Source organism: Melanerpes formicivorus, unplaced genomic scaffold (genome assembly GCF_026170545.1).
Source record: "Melanerpes formicivorus ecotype bairdi unplaced genomic scaffold, bMelFor1.0.p_v2 SCAF_2, whole genome shotgun sequence".
Lineage (NCBI taxonomy): Eukaryota > Metazoa > Chordata > Aves > Piciformes > Picidae > Melanerpes > Melanerpes formicivorus.
Genome location: NW_027142354.1, coordinates 41,375,802 through 41,394,451, shown reverse-complemented (window position 1 = coordinate 41,394,451; position 18,650 = coordinate 41,375,802). Strand labels below are relative to the sequence as shown.

At 53.6% G+C, this 18,650-nt stretch overlaps 1 protein-coding gene across 1 annotated transcript in view; it reads right to left on the bottom strand.

Annotated features, from left to right (window-relative positions):
* The window catches only part of ETF1 (eukaryotic translation termination factor 1), a 35,075-nt gene extending 22,602 nt beyond the window's left edge, over nt 1-12,473 (bottom strand). The window contains exons 1-2 of the mRNA XM_068157878.1: nt 12,358-12,473; nt 12,122-12,263 (exon numbers count right to left, since the gene is read on the bottom strand). Of these exons, the coding sequence (XP_068013979.1) occupies nt 12,122-12,207 (86 nt within the window). The 5' untranslated portion in view covers nt 12,208-12,263; nt 12,358-12,473. The remainder of the gene's footprint in view (nt 1-12,121; nt 12,264-12,357) is intronic.
* Between the last annotated feature and the right edge of the window lie 6,177 nt (nt 12,474-18,650).

Genomic DNA, 18,650 nt, shown 5'->3' with positions numbered 1-18,650 from the left:
CTGGGGATGAGGTAGGACAAATCATACTGACTACAGCCTCCCAAAAGGGCCTTTTCCAAAGAGCAGCCCTGTAAACCCAACAGGCTCTGCTGCACACCAAGCACATGGGACACTTGCTGCCAGCCACAAATCTCCTGGTGAGCACACTGCCAGACAGAACTTCATTACAGGATTGTTACAGTCAACAATTAAGAGATCGATCCAGATTAAGGGCAGTGCTCACACTGGCAGCTTGGGATCGAACAGGCAAAGAGCTGTGGCTTCCCTGGGTCATTCCCAGGGCTCCAGCAGGAAGGATGGACCCAAAGCACTCCAGGTTCATAGAATGGTTTGCACTGGAAGGGACCTTAAAAGCCATCTAGTTCTACCCCTCCATGGGCAGAGACACCTCACACTACATGAGGTTGCTCAGAGCCTCATCCAACCGGGCCTTGAACGGCTCCACACAAAAGGCATCCACAACCTCCCTGGGCAGCCTGTTCCAGTGTCTCACCACCCTCATGCTGAAGAAATTTCCCCCTTCCCTCAAGATCCCAGTTTCAGAACACACCACTGCTAAGAAGTTTCCCCTCCCTGGTTTTAGTGGGCCCAAGGCAAATTACAGCTGACCAGCTGGGAGCTAATGCTTTCAGACTGAGCTGAGCCAGGAAGTTTTAAGCAGCTCGAGACAGTTGCTGTCCCTATTCTGGGCTAAGGAGTGCCTGCAGAGCAGCCAAGGAGCTGCTGCTGCAACACAAGTGCATCCACCCAGACCCCAAAGGATCTGAGATGTTCGCTAGGTAAGACACAGGCATCCCTGGGCACAGCATGTGCCACTGCACAAGGGTCTGAAGGAGACAAAACAAAAGCATTAAGGGCACCTGCCCATGCAGTACAGAGAGACAAGAGGGCAATGAAGTGCCAACCTCTGGGAAGGTGGAAACACTTGGCTGTCTGGGTGCTATGGTTACTACTCTCACGGTGCCAGCCCTGCAATTAGCTCAGATTTAACATGGACTGGGAGGTATCTCTAGGAGAAAAGATGATGATCACAGCTTCAGTTCTGCTCCTAAACTGCAGGTGGGCTCTGACCTTGCTCCTACAACCTGCCAGCAAGCTGTTTGTGGGGAAAAGGGAAGCAAAACCAAGGATGCTTTGCTCTCTTGAGACAGCCATTTCCTTTGACAAAGGTGGTTTGTGGCTAGGACAGCCTGTGCTACAACTAAAACTTCAGTGTCACTACAGCTTGAGTTCCAGACACCTGCACCACAAAGCAGCAGTTTCCCTGCCAGGGAGGCTAAGAGCACACATTAATAAGTTCTCACATGTGCAGAGCTGAACCATCACTAACCCAGCCCTGGAAAGCTGCAGGGAAAAGTTTTGCCAGTGTCCCTGCAAGCAGGTACTATGGCATCCAAGCAGCTTGACTTAGAGAAGGGCAGGGTTTGGAAGGGACCTCTGGAGATCATCAAGCAAACCTCCTCCCTACCAAAGCAGGATCACCTGAAGCAGGTCACACAGGAATGCATCCAGATGGGTTTTGGAAGTCTGCAGAGAAGGAGACCTCTCTGGGCAGCCTGCTCCAGGGCTCCAGCACCCTTACAGGGAAGATTTTCCTCATGCTGAGGTGGAACCTTCCAACGTTCCAGGTAAAAGCCGTGGTGGAACTGGGAAAGAGGCAATTCCAGGTGGCTTTAGCACAGCTGCTGCAGGAAGTTCTTCAGGTGTGTGAGGAAATACAGTGATATCAGAGATGCAGACAGGGATGGGGAAAACACCTTCACATTAATTCTTCAAATCAATTTTCCAGGCTTTATTAGCAGTCAAGAACTCTACAGGCTCTGCAAACCCTTGAATCCTCCTCGCCTGCACCTACTTTTTGCAAGCTCTTCCTGCACAGCCCAAGATGTTATCACCCAACAGCATCTCACCAGGCCTCACACTGCTGTGGTACTGCAGATCAAGAGGAGAACTGCTGGGTTCTCTCCAGAAGCACGAAAAGGGATCTCAGAGAGGACACTGAGCCCAGCTGGATTGCTGTGCCGGGTCCTGGGCCACGTTTGGCACCAGGAGCAGTGCTCCCTGCATCCACGTTCCGCGGTTCAGCACGAGGAAGCCACCACAACAGAGGGCAAGTGCACAAAGCAAGCAGTGTATCACATTTGAGGTCAGCTGCCAAGTGCACCCCATGGATGGTTTGCCTAACAGCTGGCAGTTAAGCCTCCTGCTCTGGGTGGCCATCTTCATCTACAGGGATTTGGTTTCTACTCTTTCGCTCCTCAGAAGGAACAGCTGAGCAGATCCTCAGGCCTTCAGCTTTCAGCTGAAACTGCTCTAGTGGTTTTCTCCAAGACTCCTGCCATCTTACACAGCTACCTGCAGGGCCACATACCACACACCAAACCAGCAAGCCCCAACTGTAGTCACCCTTGGCTTGGCAATCCCAACCAGAAGTCTGAGGAGGCACAGCCACTCAACCTGTCTTCTGGAATTTGGGAAATGAGCTGGCAAGGGAGAGCACAGACTTGCTATATAAATAGCAGTTATTGGCCCATCCTGTGGTATCAGAGGAGAGCTGACAAACAGCAGCTGAGCTGTAGCTGTTCCACAGTGAACCATTTCACACTTACCAGCACACTGTGTGACGTGGAGGACACAGACACAAGGAAGGTCACTCATTCCCTATGACTCAAAATGAGCTTATTTTCACAGGGCACAAGCTTCAAGAGCTTCTTGCTTTCCTCAGCAACCAAGGGCAGCACGAGGCCTATATGTGACTGCCAGGGACCGGCAGGAGTGTGGAGCAAACAGCTTTCAGATAATCTGATCTCAGCCACATGCCACAGCTAGGAAGCTTTCTATGAAATACCTGTTGCCACATACTGCTTCAAGCAATGTTACCTTCCCAAGGCAGGACCTGCTAGTCTCCAGCCCAGAGGACCACGGCAGGCATCACGTGTGCTGAGGAGCCCAAGCCGCCCAGATAGCCAAGACTACTGAAGTTAGACCATTTCCATCACTGATACTGCCAGCTGCAAGACAGATGGCAGCAATATCTGTGCAATCCAAAGCAGAACTTCACCAGGCATGTACCACAGGTTCAAGAGAAGAGAGCTGCTGCTAAACACATACCCACAGGAGGCTGCAGGCACACAATACTCCTCCAAAGGACTAAGCTGAGAGCATAGGCCACACAAGCAGCAGCATAAGTAAAGAACACCAGAGGGGTTTCTGATCCTGTATCTGAGCAGAGATGTTGAGTGATGTGCTACAAAAGGCTAAGTGTCCTCTGGAATAGGGAGAGACAAAATTGGTGGTTTGGGTTCTGCAGAACTAGGCTCTCAGTTCAGAGAAGCCCTGAACACAACAGCGCTGACCTTGCAAACGCTCTTCCAGCTCAGGAATTATGGCTGTGAAGTACACCAACAGGTCAGAGTTGTGCCCTTTGAAGACTCCATGTCTTTTAATATGACAAAGCCTTCAGCAAAGAGGAAGTGGCTGGAGTCCACTTGAGATGCTAAATCTCGAGAGGCGATGGCAGATGCAAAAGCTACATAAACTTTCCTGGAACCCCTGTCAGCCTCCAAGGAAAGAGCAGAGACAAGAGTCTGGGATCCCTTCAGAGGCAATGTCATCTGCAAGCTTAGCCTGTGAGAACCTTGGCTGAATGCTTTGCCATAAGCACAGCCAACAGGCCTCAACCGAACTGCTGCTCAAGAGGCAACAGCTTTTGGTGAGGTCTCCATCACAAGTAGGTGAAAGCCCAGCCCCTGTTCAGATGGGGGGCTCAAAGCACAGCTTCAGATGGAGGCACCCAGACTGAGCATACACCACCAGTTAGCTGCCAATGGGACCTATCATTAGCTCCTTAAAGTTGAATGTGAAGTTGAGATGAAAGCCATGCTGCTGGTTCTACAGCATCATTGCAGCAAGAACCTCACAACCCCAATCTCAGAGGCATTCTGCATTTCACCACATCATACACCCCAACCGTGGATCTGCTGCTGAAAGGTGACATCGATACAAGCAGTTCCCCAAAGGTTTCCAGCTGAAGGGTATGAAGATGTAGAAGTGATCAGTTCCCAAACAAAAGCAAAGGAGAGAGGACCTCTCTGGCTCCAGTGCCACCTCAGCAGCACAGAAACAGCACAAGATGAAGGCAGGGTGGATATGACCGCAGGGCCAGCAGACCAAATAATTCCTTCCTCAATAGTATCTTTCAGCATAAGCATTAATTGGAGAAAGTGAGCTCCCCTCCCCAGAGGAGACACTCCAGGTAGCTAATTCCCCCATCAGGCTTTGAATGTCACCTCTACCCTGGACAAAGGAACATCACTTAGCTGCACAGCATGAGGCCACGCAGCCACTGGCACCATGGCCAAGCTCTAGTGCTGCGGTTGTGTCCTAGAGCCTGAGACAGCAATCCTGTATATCCTCTTCCTGCAGTGACAGCAGATGAGATAGGAAAAACACTTTGTGTAACCAGAAACAACTTGGAAGCTGCTAAGACATTAAGAGTATCATGAAAAGGTCCTCTGCCCTCCCACCCTAATCCACTGCCCTTCTCCACAGGGAGAAGCCTCCAGATGCCAAGCAGTGCATCTTATCGAGTGATGGCTGAGGAGTGGAGCAGCAGAGCAGAACCCACTCTGGGAGGGAAAAGTGAGGCTGCTCACTCCCCAGTGTACCTCCTGCTTCAGCAGCAAGGGAGAGCTTCCCACAGGGAGGCAGCAAATGGTTGCTTCAGCAAAGGAGCAGAGGCCAGACTGCCTGGTGTTCCACCAAGGGTCAGGCAAGGTAGTGCTTTCCCCTCCCTCAGCAGCTGCTGGCCTGCTGCCAGGATGTGTCTCCTGAGCTCAGCATGCATCGCTCCCCAGGGACAGAAAGGAGGTGGAAGAGGAATCAGGTCACAGCCCTCCATTTCTCCACAGAGCAGAATTTGGCCAGGTATCACGTGTCCAAAAGCTGCACAGGTAGCAGGTGACAGCAGGCCCTTGCCCATTGGTCCAGCAGGGGCTACCTGCACAGAGGTCAACACGAGAAGCTCACTGCTGCAACTTCCATCCCAACCCCAACCAACTGAAGCCAAGTGGTGCTCAGCCAACCACCAGCACCCGGACCACAAGCTGGTGGTGCAGTTGCAGGAGCAGATCCTGACCAGGAAGGTGAATCAGTGGCACTCTGAAATCCTTGGATCAAAGGCAAGACATGAGCAGGCACAACTGCGTAGGCATGTTTTGAACAGGCCCCATTGGCTGGGCCTGACCTCATGCAGAAAGCCTGGATGCCCAATTACCAGTAAGTGGCACAGACATTTCTGCACTTCAGACGTTTGTGACTCACTGGGAGGCTTGCTTTTGCCACAGCCCCTGCCCTCCCTTCTCCCTCTCCAATTATTAATGCTCCAAGTTTAAAAGACTTGTTGCATTATGCTAATGGGCAAGTTGGGTACAAGATGTACACTGAGGGACTAGAAGCAACAAATCCAGATTTGCTTGTTAAGATGTTAATGCCTCAGAGCTACATGGGAATAGGGAGCTAACGGGGGGGGGGGGGGTCAGAGGGAGGAAAGAAATCCAGTTGCCACAAAGCCAAAAAAGTCTGTCCTCTTTTGAGGTGCTCATTCCCATCCTCTACCACGTCATTTGTCTTCAGCAGGCAGGGGCTCATTCATTAGCTCTGTGTGAATGATGATCTGTGTATGAATCACACTGCTCACTAATGATTCAGGCAGTTGTAAAGGAGGGTATCAGGCTGCTAACTACCAAGGGCTATAAAGCATGGGAGCTGCTGTCTGACACGTCACTGTCCTGCCAGCTCGGGTCCTTTGCTGCCACTTGCTAGTGTGTGCTCTCAAAAAGCACTTCCTAATCGCTGCTGTAATTCAAAAAGGGACAGGTAGGGCAGGCAGATAAGAAAGCCTTGGAAATGTTTTACAACTAGATGAAGGCAACCAGTAGGATGTCCCAACCCTTCAGACATTCCCCCCACCAGCTCCCTCTGCCTTCTCACCTGGCACAGGGAGAGGGCAGCTTTCTCAGACCACCTACCTAGAATATCACCAGAGCACAAGCTCTGCAGAGACTCTGTCTCAGATCTGAGAGGTCTGATCAGGCTGTTCACATCAAACCTACACTCAGCTTCTAACCCTGGCACTATGGAGAGAATCAGCCAAAGCATGGAATCAGCATGTAAGGAGCTACAGCACATCCTACATGATCACCTCATACCTGAGAGTCCTCAGGTATAACATCTACCCTGCATTATTCCTACTCCAGCTTCTGCAAATGTCTCCTCCTCCTCCTCACACTACCAGAAGCAAAAGGCAGCATTACTACTACAGCCTTTACTTCTGTAACAGAAACGTGACCTCCTTTGGAAACTACCCTTAAGACAAGTGGGCTGACAAAGCACTACTTTGAGGAAGTAGTTCAGCTTAGGTAGGAACATAAACCCTCCCCTCTTCCCTAAACACTCCACACCTTAATGATGGATCATAAAGCCAAAGCAGAAAACTCATTGTCAGGAAAATTCCATGTGCCACCCTGGGGACACAGTCCTTCCAGTCCTTGCCCCACTCACAGAGTGTAAGGCAGCCCTATACCCCAAAACTGGCCCAGAGCAGATTCCAGCAGAAGCAGAGGGAGGTCCACTGGAGACATCAGCTTGCTGTGGAGACATCCCCAAAGCTACCCCATGACTGGCACTAGCATGACACATCAGCACTGCAACCTAATTAACAAGTTGGAAAGCCAACTAGTACCTTATGGCAGGACTGCTCTTCACAGACAGAGCAGCTCACCCAGGCCCAGCTCAAGGTCTCCATCAGATACCAGCTCCTAAGGTAAAGATTCAGCTCTGCAGAAACAGTTCCTCTACCAATGGTTAAACTGTTTCCCTGAGGCACAGCCACAACCACAAATAGATCCCAGTGACAAAGGAAGATCTGCTGCCAGCCTGGGAGCCCAGGAGGGGGCCTCTGAACCAACACATCTCTGGCAGTGTGGCCAGAAGCCAGTCACAGCGATGACAGACCACAGCAAACCCTCCTCCTGAGCTGTGACATCACTTGAAGACAAGACAGTAGTACTGGTACTTGCCTAGACATGGTGGTGTCCTTACAGTCACACAGAGTACACCAGAATTAATCAACACCCAGCACAGGGGCAACCTCAGTGCAACAGAGCTGTGCAGCACCTGTGATCAGCAGAACAGAACAAGCCACCTACAGCCAAGTGCTAGAGGTACTCTCAGAAGCAATTGAGTATTTGCACTGCTCATCTCAGGAGAGACACGGCTCACGGCTGCAGCACAAGATAACCCCAGCACCATCAGGTCCACAACACTTTGCTCAGAAGAAATCACAATGAGGCAAACTCATACAGGACATCTACTTGTAACTGATCCCCCAGTTATTCCCTACATGCATCCCAGCAGCATTCACAGCTGCAGTGTGAAGAAGGTGAGCTTCCAGGTCATGTTTGGAAAGGCTTACCATGCTAAACACCAGAACAGGCTAAGACTATCTCATTCTCCAGAACCAACAAGTTGTCCAAACACATCTCAGCCAGTCACAGCAGCAACACCATTCCAGGACACCCAGAACAAGGTGTGGAGTTGCACAGGCCTCCCACCCACCTTCTCCCCAGCAGCCTCCTCTCACACAAGGCTGTGAAACAGCAGCAGCTTGAGGCTAATTCCAAAGCTAGGCCCTTCCATCAGGACCAACGAGGCTCCAGATGGACTGCAGGAGAAGCCAGCTGCAAATGATGCTTTCTGCAACACAAGCTGGGCAAATCATTCACATCTAAACAACAGGTCAGCTTTGCCACCCTTAAGCAAAGTGATTCACTTTGCAGCAATTCCCACACATTTTCAGGCCTCTGTCCTTCCTGGTGACTTTTCACTTGTCTCATGTTTGGTTTCTCCCATACAGCAGCAGACTGCTTTGCTTTCCCATGGCTCTGCAGACACCAAGACTTCCTCTTCTCTTGCCATTTCTCCATTCTCCCACCTTGACGTATCCCTTCCAGTTACAACCAGAATCAGTTACTTGTTGAGACTTTGTTTCTGCAGTTGCTCTGTAGCTGCCCGGGTTCCATCACTGCCAACCTCAGTTGTGTCTACAGAGCCATCAAAGGCACCATTCTCTTTGCCTCTTCCTTCCCTGCCTCAGTGAAACAACTCATAAGGGCTACTGCTCTAAAGTGAAGCCTAGCCCTGCTTTTAACTTCAAGCCAGGAAACAAAAAGGCTCAAGGGAGCAGGTTCCTGAAGGTTTTATCATGAAGGTTTCACCATTGCAAAGCAGCTCCACACCCTGCACCAGCACCTGCTGGGCTTTCACTGAGGGTCAGAACATCCATCTGCCCAGCAGAGGTGCCAGTCAACAGTTCCTGAGCAGAGCCCTTGGCAGGAGGCAAGCCCTCATCCCCAAGACATTGAGAAGTTTCCCAGGTGTGATTCAGATGGGACCTCTCAGGCCCAGGCCTGGAAGAAGCCTGCCAGTTGTTGCTGAGAGTTGATTTCACCAAGCATTTACAGCTTAGGATAGCAGAAATAAGTGACCATAGCTCTGCTAACTATTCAGAACTGCAGGGACCAAAGGAACAAAGAGTGATTGTCAGTTCAACACTGACACTGGAAAACTGTGTGAAGCAACAGCAGAAAAGCCCTGAGAGAGAGATGAAGGGAAAAACACAGTGGCTGATACCACTTCTCCCTGTGCTGCTGCAACATCCACAGGCAAAGACACAGCTGCAGCTTCTGGGGGGCACAGACTTCACCAAGACTCTGTTTGACAAAACCTAGCTGCACTGGAAGCAGAATGCCTTTTTAGGGAAGGTGCCTGATGAATGTCTCAGTACTTCAAGCTACCAGAGCTGAATGAGAAGGCTAGAGTGCTCACAAGGGCTTAACATCCTTATCACCAGCCTTTTACCCTCATCTTCTGGCTAGAAAGGTTAATTGCCTGTGGAACAGAAGGTGGACCCCATTTGCTCTCACTCACACACTCTGCCAGCTATTTCCCCCTCCATTCTCACTGAATCAGAAAGCTCAACTCATTAACTGTGTAGTATCAGACAGTTTGCAACCCAACTTTGGAAGAGCCAGAAAGAAATAACAGACATTTCTGTTTTAGGAAGCAAGACACAGACAAAAGCTCCTTCTAATCTCTGCCAGCAGAGGAGGTTTTAGGGTGGGTTTGAGGACTTTGGCAAATCAAAGCAATGAAAAGTTCTTTTTTAGATTGTTGCTATCCAGGGATCAGTGATAAAGCCAGCTCTCCTAAGCAGGGCTTCAAACCAACACAGGACATCCTTGCTAGGATGTTACCTAGTTTGAGAAGGGGTCTTACCCTTGCTGGCCTCCAACTAATCAGCTTCTGGCACAGCTGAAGCTCTCACCTTCCCCCCTGGTTTTCTGACCAGACACTGCCACTTACCTCATCTGCCCCAGACACAAGATAAGCATTTCCTTGTCCTTATGCTCACTTAACATTTTGATACCATTCTGCAGGTTTCATTGAGATTTTTACCCGAGCAGCTGGCTAGCAGCAGAGGTGCCCCAAGCACAACATGTGAATCGAATGCCTAGCTCCAGCTTCCTCTCCTTCCCATCCCTTCGATACGCTGCAGGAACAGGCAGCGCATGAAACTGGGGCACTGCTGCTGGGTCACTATTAGGAGTACATGAGTAAGGGAAGGTGGAGACGCCAAGGAGTCCCTGGCCCTCCACATCACCCTGTTTAAAGGCTTTGCCCCCTAATCCACCCCAGAACAGGTCTTCCTACTTGACAGGAAGAGGAAGCGACTCTCCCAAAGGCCGGAAAAGCCTGTTCCACTGCCTCACACCTTCTGGTGCCAGGGAGCCCAAGGCTCCTGGGGGCAGAAGCTGCAGCATCCCTTCCCCTGACTGAAACCCAGGCTAGGATAATTTTAGCTAGGACTCCCTGGAAGCACGACGCACATTTACACATAACCAGCATAACCTTGCTCACAGCAAGGATTGCTGGCATCAGCAGCCTTCATCAGGTGGTGGTTGAGCAGCTAGCACACATTAAATTAAGGAGCAGTAGTATGACAACATCAAGGAGATATGCTGGATACAGAGGGCTCAGCTAAACCTCCTACATGCATTTTACTGCACCTGCAGTCTCTTTGTCACAAAGCAAAGATGTCACGGAGGAGGGAGACACCTAGGCTGCGGCCCCAAGAAGCAGGTAGTTCTAACAGCCACCAACTCCTAGCTAGCCCTTCAGCCTCACCTCTCACTGGAGCTCTCCAACACCAGCTTTAACCCCGTTCTCTGCAACATTCATCTGTCCCAAACAACATAAGAGGTAGACGTGCTTCTGTTAGCACAGTTTGAATCAGGGAGACCCAAAGAGCTAACTGTACATTTCCAAAACACAGCCCAGCTCTCTCAGTGCCGTTACAGAGACCCACAGCACTTTCCACAAGCTGCCTGTAGCTCCCCAAGCCCTTTCAGCTTCGTGGCAGGAGTTGTTTACAGGCTCCCCTGCTTGCTGGGACCTCCCTGCAAGTACAGTGCCTGCTGTCAGCGCCACGCAAAGGCACAGCTGAGTGATCAGCCTCGGCAGCCAAAGTCCACTCTTGCAGGGAAGGAAAACTCTGGCTCCCCACTCCCTTTTCCTACACCTTCATCCTATGCAGAGCTAGCCAGCAAGTTGAATTAAAATAAACAAATAAATAAATAAGGGAGACCTGTGGCTTGTGTTCTCCTCCCATTTCCCCTCCTGACTGGCTTCGTTTCCAGCTGAACAATTTCCCTGCCCTACTCTACACCCCAGAACAGAAGCCAGGAGTAAGGGAGAGAACGAGACAGCAGCTGGGCTCATGCAAGCTGTCCAAATGCAAGCTGTCCAAATGCAACCTGCCTTTTGGGTGGCCACAGAGCAATGCCAACACTGCCCCAGCTAGAGGAACACTGGGTCAGATGAGCCCATGGAAACTGGAGCCACAAGGGCAGCTAAAGGAGCCACACTTCATTTTTATTTTATTGTGTGGCAGATCAAGACACTTTCCTTGCTATTTTACAGCTCTGGGACCCAGAGCTTTTACAGTAATTCAAAGTCAAGTGGCTTCTCGACCCATGCAACAAGCTGCTAAGTTACCAAGGCAGACACCATGTCACCATTGGCATGGGGCAGGCTGGAAGAACATCTAGCAGTTTTACTTCTGGGGGTAAAAAAAGGCCCAAATCATAGTGCAAGGATGATAAAAGTGGGATTGGAGACCATAAATTTAACACTAACTAAACTTTGGAAGAGTTTGATTTGGGGGAAAGGGAGCGAAGCACTTTTACTGGCAAGTGAGGGGATGAGAAAGAGCAAATATATATCAGTAAGAGAAGTAATAAAGTAACTGCTGCCTGGGCCCCTGCCTCCTGCCCTTCTCCTCCTGCCATCCTCAGCCAGCTGGTCCCTTGGGAAGAACCCAAGCCTGCACGGGGGGCAGAGGAGCCGTCTACTCCCGCTGGAATCTGCTGTTCCCCGGTGCCAGCTGGCACGAAGCAGCCAGTGGGCACAGCGAGGCCGGGCGCGACGTGGAGCTCCGCAGGCAGCACGGGCCCGCGTCCCTTCTCCTCTGGCCGGGACAGAGACACACACCTGTGACACCCCCGCAGGGAACTCAACCTCTTAGGGGGGTGGGGGGAAACCCAGCTGACGAGCGGCAGCCAGGCCGAGCTGGGCGACAGGCGCTGCCCTTTTCTCGTGAGGGAAATACGGTTACGCTTCCTTTCTGCCACTGAGCCTTCCCCGGCGCCCCCGGGAGCGACAGGACCGTCCCGACCCTTCTTGCCGAACCCCCAGCCCGCATTTCTCGCCAAGTCCAAGCCCCCGAGCGGCCGCAGGAACCTGGCCGCTTCACCACGCGGCGAAACAAAAGGGCACCGGGGCCCGGGAAGGGGCCGTCGGGCCGAGACTGAGCCTCGCCCTCCCCCCGCCCCCGTGGCGGCAGACCCGGAGCCGGCCGGGCCGGGCGGCCAACCCCTCGCTCCGGTTCCCGCTAAGACCGGGATCCCCCCTCTCCCCATCCCCGGGGCGGCCGACCCCGCTGCCCGCCGGCCCGCCCTCCCGCCGCGGCCTCCCCGAAGGCGGCGCAGGCCCCGCCGCTCACCCGCGGGCCGCTTCCAAGCTCTTGATGAGCTTCTTGATCTTCCAGATCTCCACGTTGCGGTCGGCAGCGCTGGGATCGTCCGCCATCTTCTCCCTCCTCCTCCTCCTCCTCCTCCTCCTGCTGCGGCGGCGGCTGCGGCGGCCTGCGGCGGGCCGGCGGCACAGACACAGCGGTTAGAGCCCCAGACCCGGCCCGCCCCCGCCCCGCCGCCGCCCCCCTGCCCGCCGCGCCCTCACCTCAGGCCCGGTCCCCCCCGGCGGCGCGCGGCTGGCGGCGGCGCTGACGTCGGACACCGGCTGCTCGCGCTCCCCCTCTCCGCGCTGCATGTGTTGCAATCGGCTCACATGGGGCCTGTGACATCATTTCCGGGGGACCGGGGCGGGGGGCAGGCTCCCGCCCCGCCCGCGCGGGAGCGGGGCGCCACACCATAGGCCGCCGGGCCCCCCGCCACCGCCCCTCTCCCGCGCCGCTATTGGTCCGTGGCCCCGAGCGGGACATTATGGGGCGCGTAGTCCGCGGCCCGCCCCTGCCCTGCCGCCGCGCTCGTCGGGGCGGGGCGCTGCGGCCGGTCTCGCGAGAGCTGCGCGGCCAGCCCCGGGCGCGCTTAAAGGGCCCGCGGCGGGCGGGAGCGGCGTGGCCTAGGGTATGGGTGTGTGGCGGTGTCCTGGGAACGGGTCTGCCGCCGGCCGAGCCGCACCGGGGCCTGCGCCAGCTCACGGCCGCCCTGCGCCAGTTCACGGCCGCCCTGCCCGGGTCCGGCTGCTGGCTCTGGTATCACCCCCGCCCCCGCCCCGGCAGCATCACCCTCTGGACCATGTGTCACTTGCTTTACATCCCGTGCCAGCCTCGGTGCCCCTTCCTCACCCCTCAACAGCGCACCTGGGCAGGGTGAGCAGAGCGTGAGTCCCCTGGGCCAGCCCCCCCCCCAGCATCGCTGCTCTGGGGGGCTGCGGCCACCTCCTCACAGGCAGAGCTCTCCATCCTGCCCCCTGTCCCTCTGCAGTTGCTGCCCCACGGTGAGGCTCGAGCACACCGCCAGGGGCTTGGAAACATTTGGTTCCTGCCATCCCTTCGTCATAGGCGTTTGGAGGTAGCAAAGCGTGGAAGAGAGGAGATGGGGCAAGTGGAATGGTTCTATGGAGCCACAGGGTTATCCCACGTGTTTCCTTCCCCTGGAAACATCACCTTTGTGCTGTCGTTATCAGCGCCAGGGGTGACTGAGAGCTGCTGCAGCAACTTGTGATGCCCGCAGAGGTCTTGGCCAGCCTCAGTGGTGTGCTCAGGGAGCTGCTCTGAAGGCACCAATGCCTTGGTCAGTGTCTGGAGAAGGGCAGCAAGGCTGGCCAGAGGTTTAGGAAATGCTGGGGAAATGGGTTGCAGTGAGCCCAGGGTGGAGGTAGCAGTGCCTGGCTGGGGAAATTGTGCCCCTGCAGCCCGGTCCTGCACGGGAAAGATAAGCACCGGGCTGCCTGGTGTCCCTGGGCGAGAGGCGCAGGCCTCCCGGCCCCGCGGTGTGGCTGTAGCCTGGCCCTGCAGCCCTGCTTGGCCAGGGCTGTCCTGCTGCAGACAAGCAGGAGCCATGGCAGCCCCTCTCCAGGACAGTGGTGGCTCAGCATGGGGAGCAGCGTGCCCTACGTGCCCCCACTGCACCCATGGGCTGGGGCTTCTCATTTTGCTGCGTTATCCCTGGATTATTGCATTTTTAAGGTGACACATGCCAGCAATTCCTGGCTCTCAGAGAGCATGTTGCAGTGATGAGCCATCAAAGCCACCCCTGTGCCACCATCTGCAAGGACAGCAGGGTTGTGAGGAGTCTACCCACCCCTGCATATCTGAGCACACATCCAAGTACTGCAGCTAAGCACACCTACAACCTCTGTGTCCAGCTTTGCAAACCCACAACCTGCCTGTTTTGCCCCAAAGATGCCAGGCAGTGGGTTTGGGAGCGTCCCAGCCTAGGGAGCCTCTTGGGTCTGCTTCCAGGACAGACTGAAATGGGACCTGCTGGGTGGCCAAGGAGGCCAATGGCATCCTGCCCTGCATCAGGAATAGTGTGGCCAGCAGGAGCAGGGAAGTCATTCTGCCCTGTACTCAGTGCTGGTTAGACCACACCTTGAGTACTGTGTCCAGTTCTGGGCTCTTCAACTTAAGAAGGACATTGAGAGACTTGAACGTGTCCATGGAAGGGCAACGAGGCTGGAGAGGGGTCTGGAGGAGAGGTTGAGGGAGCTGGGGTTGCTTAGCCTGGAGAAGAGGAGGCTCAGAGGAGACCTTATTGCCATCCTCAACTACCTGAAGGGAGGTTGTAGCCAGGTGGGGGTTGGTCTCTTCTCCCAGGCAAGCAGCACCAGAACAAGAGGACACTGTCTCAAGCTGTGCCAGGGGAAGTTTAGGCTGGAGGTGAGGAGAAATTTCTTCCCAGAGAGAGTTGTTGGCCATTGGAATGTGCTGCCCAGGGAGGTGGTGGAGTCCCTGTCCCTGGAGGTGTTCAGAGAAGGCTTGGATGTGGCACTTGGTGCCATGGTTTGGTTGTCAGGAGGTGTTAGGTTTTACATAGTGGGTTGGACCTGATGATCTTTGAGGTCTTTTCCGACCTGGTTGATTCTGTGAAACTGACACCAAAGCCACTTATTTGTCTCTTTTATTAAGTGGCAGCAGCGAGGCTGCTTCCCCCTTCCCTGAGGTGATGCTCTCTTGCTGATGCTTTCCTGGTGATGCTAAGCAGGCGCCAACAGCTGGAAGCTGAGGTGGTTCATGGCTGCGGTGTCCTTCCAGCCCAATTTTCTGCCTCCCTGGGACATTCCAGTTCTGGTGTTTGCCATCAGCCTGGTCTCCAGCCCTGTCCTGCCTTGGAGCAGCCAGCCTCCACACTGTGCTGTGCCATGCCATGGGGGGATTAGGCTCACAGCACAAGTGCTGCCACAGCTCTGAGCCCACTGCAACCCCCTCTCCCTCCTGTGCTGCCTCTTGGATCCTTGGCCCACTGAAGCTATGCCAGGCACGGGGTACAGGGCACAGCTGGGCAGCACAGTTAGCTGAACAGGGACTAGGTTGGGGCTCAGCCTGAGGCTGGCTTTTTCTACTGCCAGGGTGGTTCTAGGGAGACACTGTAAATTTCTGAACTACCTGGTTAGATTTAAGGTCCTGTTTCTCTTTGAGGGCTGAGCAAGTGGCAATTTCAACCCCTACAGGTATTTTTTTCCATGGGCATCTGGTCCCATACAGCCCTTTATAATCCTCCTCAGAACAGTAAGACAGTGGATTATGCCTGGCTTTAGGAGATGATCTGCTGAGGTGGAAGATTCTGTGCCTGATATGACAAGGACAGTGTATGCAGATGGGCAACTGGACAACAACAGCTTACCCTGTGCATCTTCCCTGTCCTTCCAGTTTAATCCAGAGACTCTGCTCCAAAAATTGCCTGCTGAATATCCCAGTTTCCAGCTCCCAGCTGGATGCACCCACTGTGCTGTGACACTTTCTGCCCCAGCCCTGGATGCACCCACTGTGCTGTGGCACTTTCTGCTCCAGCCTCCCTGACATGACAGACACCACCACCAGCAATGATGCTGAGCAGTGCCTATGTCCACATCTCTCTGGGACCTAGGAGGGTGCCAAGAGTGGCTATGGAGGCAGAGCCGCTGCCTTGGAGAGAACTTTCTCAATCCACCACTCTGCTCTTGAGAGAGGCCATTTAAAACAGCCCAGCACTGTCACAGCCTGCTGGCAATCACTGTCCTGGGGAGAACAGAGACTCCATCTCATTTTCCTCCTTCAGTCGCCAAGGAAGCTGAACATCTCTTGCCTGTAGAGCCAACACAGCAGGTCTCTGTCAACAGCAGGCATGCTCCCCAAACACAGCTGTGGCTGTCCTGAATGGAGGGAAGATGCTGCTAGGGCAGAAAAGAAGGCACTGCAGCAAGTCAAGATGTTTTGCATCAACCTGAGATCGCAGCCTTCCCTCCCCTGTTCAAGTCAGGCAGGAGCTGTGCCGCTGGAATCTGCTGTCCCAATGCTGTTTGTGCTGGGATGTCGTTATCTGAAAGCAGAGCCAAGCAGGCTGTGCCTTGCACTCACCTGCTCCTGCCCGCAGAGGACACTGTCAGAGGAAGCACAAACATCACTCCATCACTTCCCCCCCCCCCGGAGAACATGTGCAAAACTTGCCTTAATTACTCTCATGAGCAGACCAGTGATTTAGTCCAGAGCTGCAGCACTGCTGAGGCTACAGATCACTGTCAGCCTAGGCAGAGAACAGCAATGAAGCCCAAACGCCCTTTCCCCTGGTGCTGACAGACACCTCCCTGGTGGGACAGCAGCACTTCACTTCTCAGAACAGCAACTGCTCCTTTACACAAGAAGTAACAGCCCGGCTGCCTCATTACTGCCTTCCTGGCAGTTTTCACAGCAGGAAACTTTTCTCAGCATGACACACATCACCCAATTGAATTCTCCCCTCCCCAAGTCAATTTGTCTTATAAAGGAGGAACTAAGGGCGGCTCATTAAAAGGTAAAGAACATCTCCAAGAGCTGTATTTAAACTGCAACAGGGAAAAGAATTAATGGGAGAAACAAAAGCCAGTCCTGATCAATGATTCAGGAGCTTGAAGACCCCAAGGTGGTTACCCACTGGCCATGGCAGCACTACAGGCCAAGAGCAGAGGCAAGAGCGTGTGAACAGTGGGCTCCATGGGCAGCAGCACTGTCCTGGGCTCTCCCCAGCTCTGCTGCACCAACATCTGGTGGCAGTTTCAGGGAGGCAGCAGGAGAAGATGAGTTTTAACCTGTTGAATTAATGAGGATGTTTCCCTTCAGCCCCTGAATTACCCAACTCCCTTTGCTGGAGAGTTCCTCCTCTTTTTCAGACTGTGGTTTTACACAGGCTGTCACTTTTGGCAGGGGAAATTCAGGGTGGGCAGAAGTCACCTGCAGCTGAATTTGGTGAGGACTGTTCTCAGGAGATGCACAGCCAATGCTCCCTGCCACTACCAAACCCACAGGTAGGGCAGGAGCAGGGTTATGCTGTGGCAGCCACACTTAGATGGCACAAACAGCTCTTGGAAGCAGCAGCTGCTGTGAACATCCTGGGCCAGATGTTCCTCAAAACTTCCAGGGAAGCATGCTGGTTGCACAATTCAAGTACACCACAGCCTGTCACCACATGCCTGTGACAAATAGAGCCTTGCCACTCAGCAACCCAACAAAACAGCACCTGGACCCACACCAAATCCATTTCCTTGTGTCCTTTGGCCACCTGTGGAAGAGACCACCACCAGCCCCACAGACTGACCTGCTGCACTGTGCTCTGCTCTCCTCCCCACAGCCACAGCAGTGAGGATCCCCAGACCCCACTAACTCCCCTGGCAAAAGCAAAGCACTGAATTTTGAGTTGGATCTTCTCAGCCCACCTGAAGCCAGACAGCTCAACACTTGGAACTGCTGTTAAGCCCTCTGCACACCTGGCTCCCCCCCTACAGCACACCAAGGATGCTGCAGGCTGAGTGCCCAAGGCATTGCCTCTGACCTACTCCTATGGCTGCACCAGGCCCCTTCCTCACTTTTGTCCAGGCCAATATACTTCAAGATTCCTCTCCTTTTACCATTAGCTCACTCACTACTCACTCCTTACTCCTTTGTCCCTGTCCACTTCAAATGGCTCAGCTGATTTACTCCCAAGTGGAAGTTCCTTCCAGACATAGGAGAGAAATGTTTTGGTTGGAAGAGAGGTTTGAGATCATTGAGCCCAACCATTAATGCAGCAGTGCCAGGGTCCCACTAAGCTGTGTCCCTCAGCATCAGGGCTTTTAAGTTCCCCCAGGGATGATAACTCCACCACTGCCCTGGGCAGCCTGTTCCAGGGCTTGATAACCCTTTTGGGGAAAAAATGTCTCCTCATGTCCAACCTAAACCTGCCCTTCTGCAACTTGAGGCTGTTTCCTCTTGTCCTGTCACCTGGGAGAAGAGTCTTGGTCCAACCTCTCTTAAGGGAGTTGTAGACAGCAATGGGGGCTCCCCTCAGCCTCCTTTTCTCTGGGCTGAACACCCCCAGGTCCCTCAGCTGCTCCTCACCAGCACAGTTCTCCAGACCCTTCACCAGCTTCATTGCCTTTCTCTGGACCCTCTCCACCACCTCATAACACTTCTTACTAGGACTGATGAGGAGAGCTCAGTGTCTGAAGCAGTCTTGGTCCCTTCTAGTCCATAACTTGAAGGTTCACAGAATCAGGAGGTGTAGCTTTCCCCAACAGCTCCTCTTGTTAGGAAGCTGTCCAGAGTGCCAGAAAAAAATAAAAGGAAACCCTTTCTTCCCAGCATCCAAGCTGTCAGGACAAGGCCTCTCTAAAGGCTGGTTTTTTCCTTTCCACTTGACACCACAAACAGACAGAAAAAATGAGCAGGTAAAAAGAGTAGCAAGCAGAATGCACCTTCATGGATGATGTGGTTGTCAGAAGCAGTAGTGGGCACCTACAGCCCCTTTCAGGAGGTTCAGCCTGCAGGTGAAGTCCCACTGCTACTGTAAATCATGGAA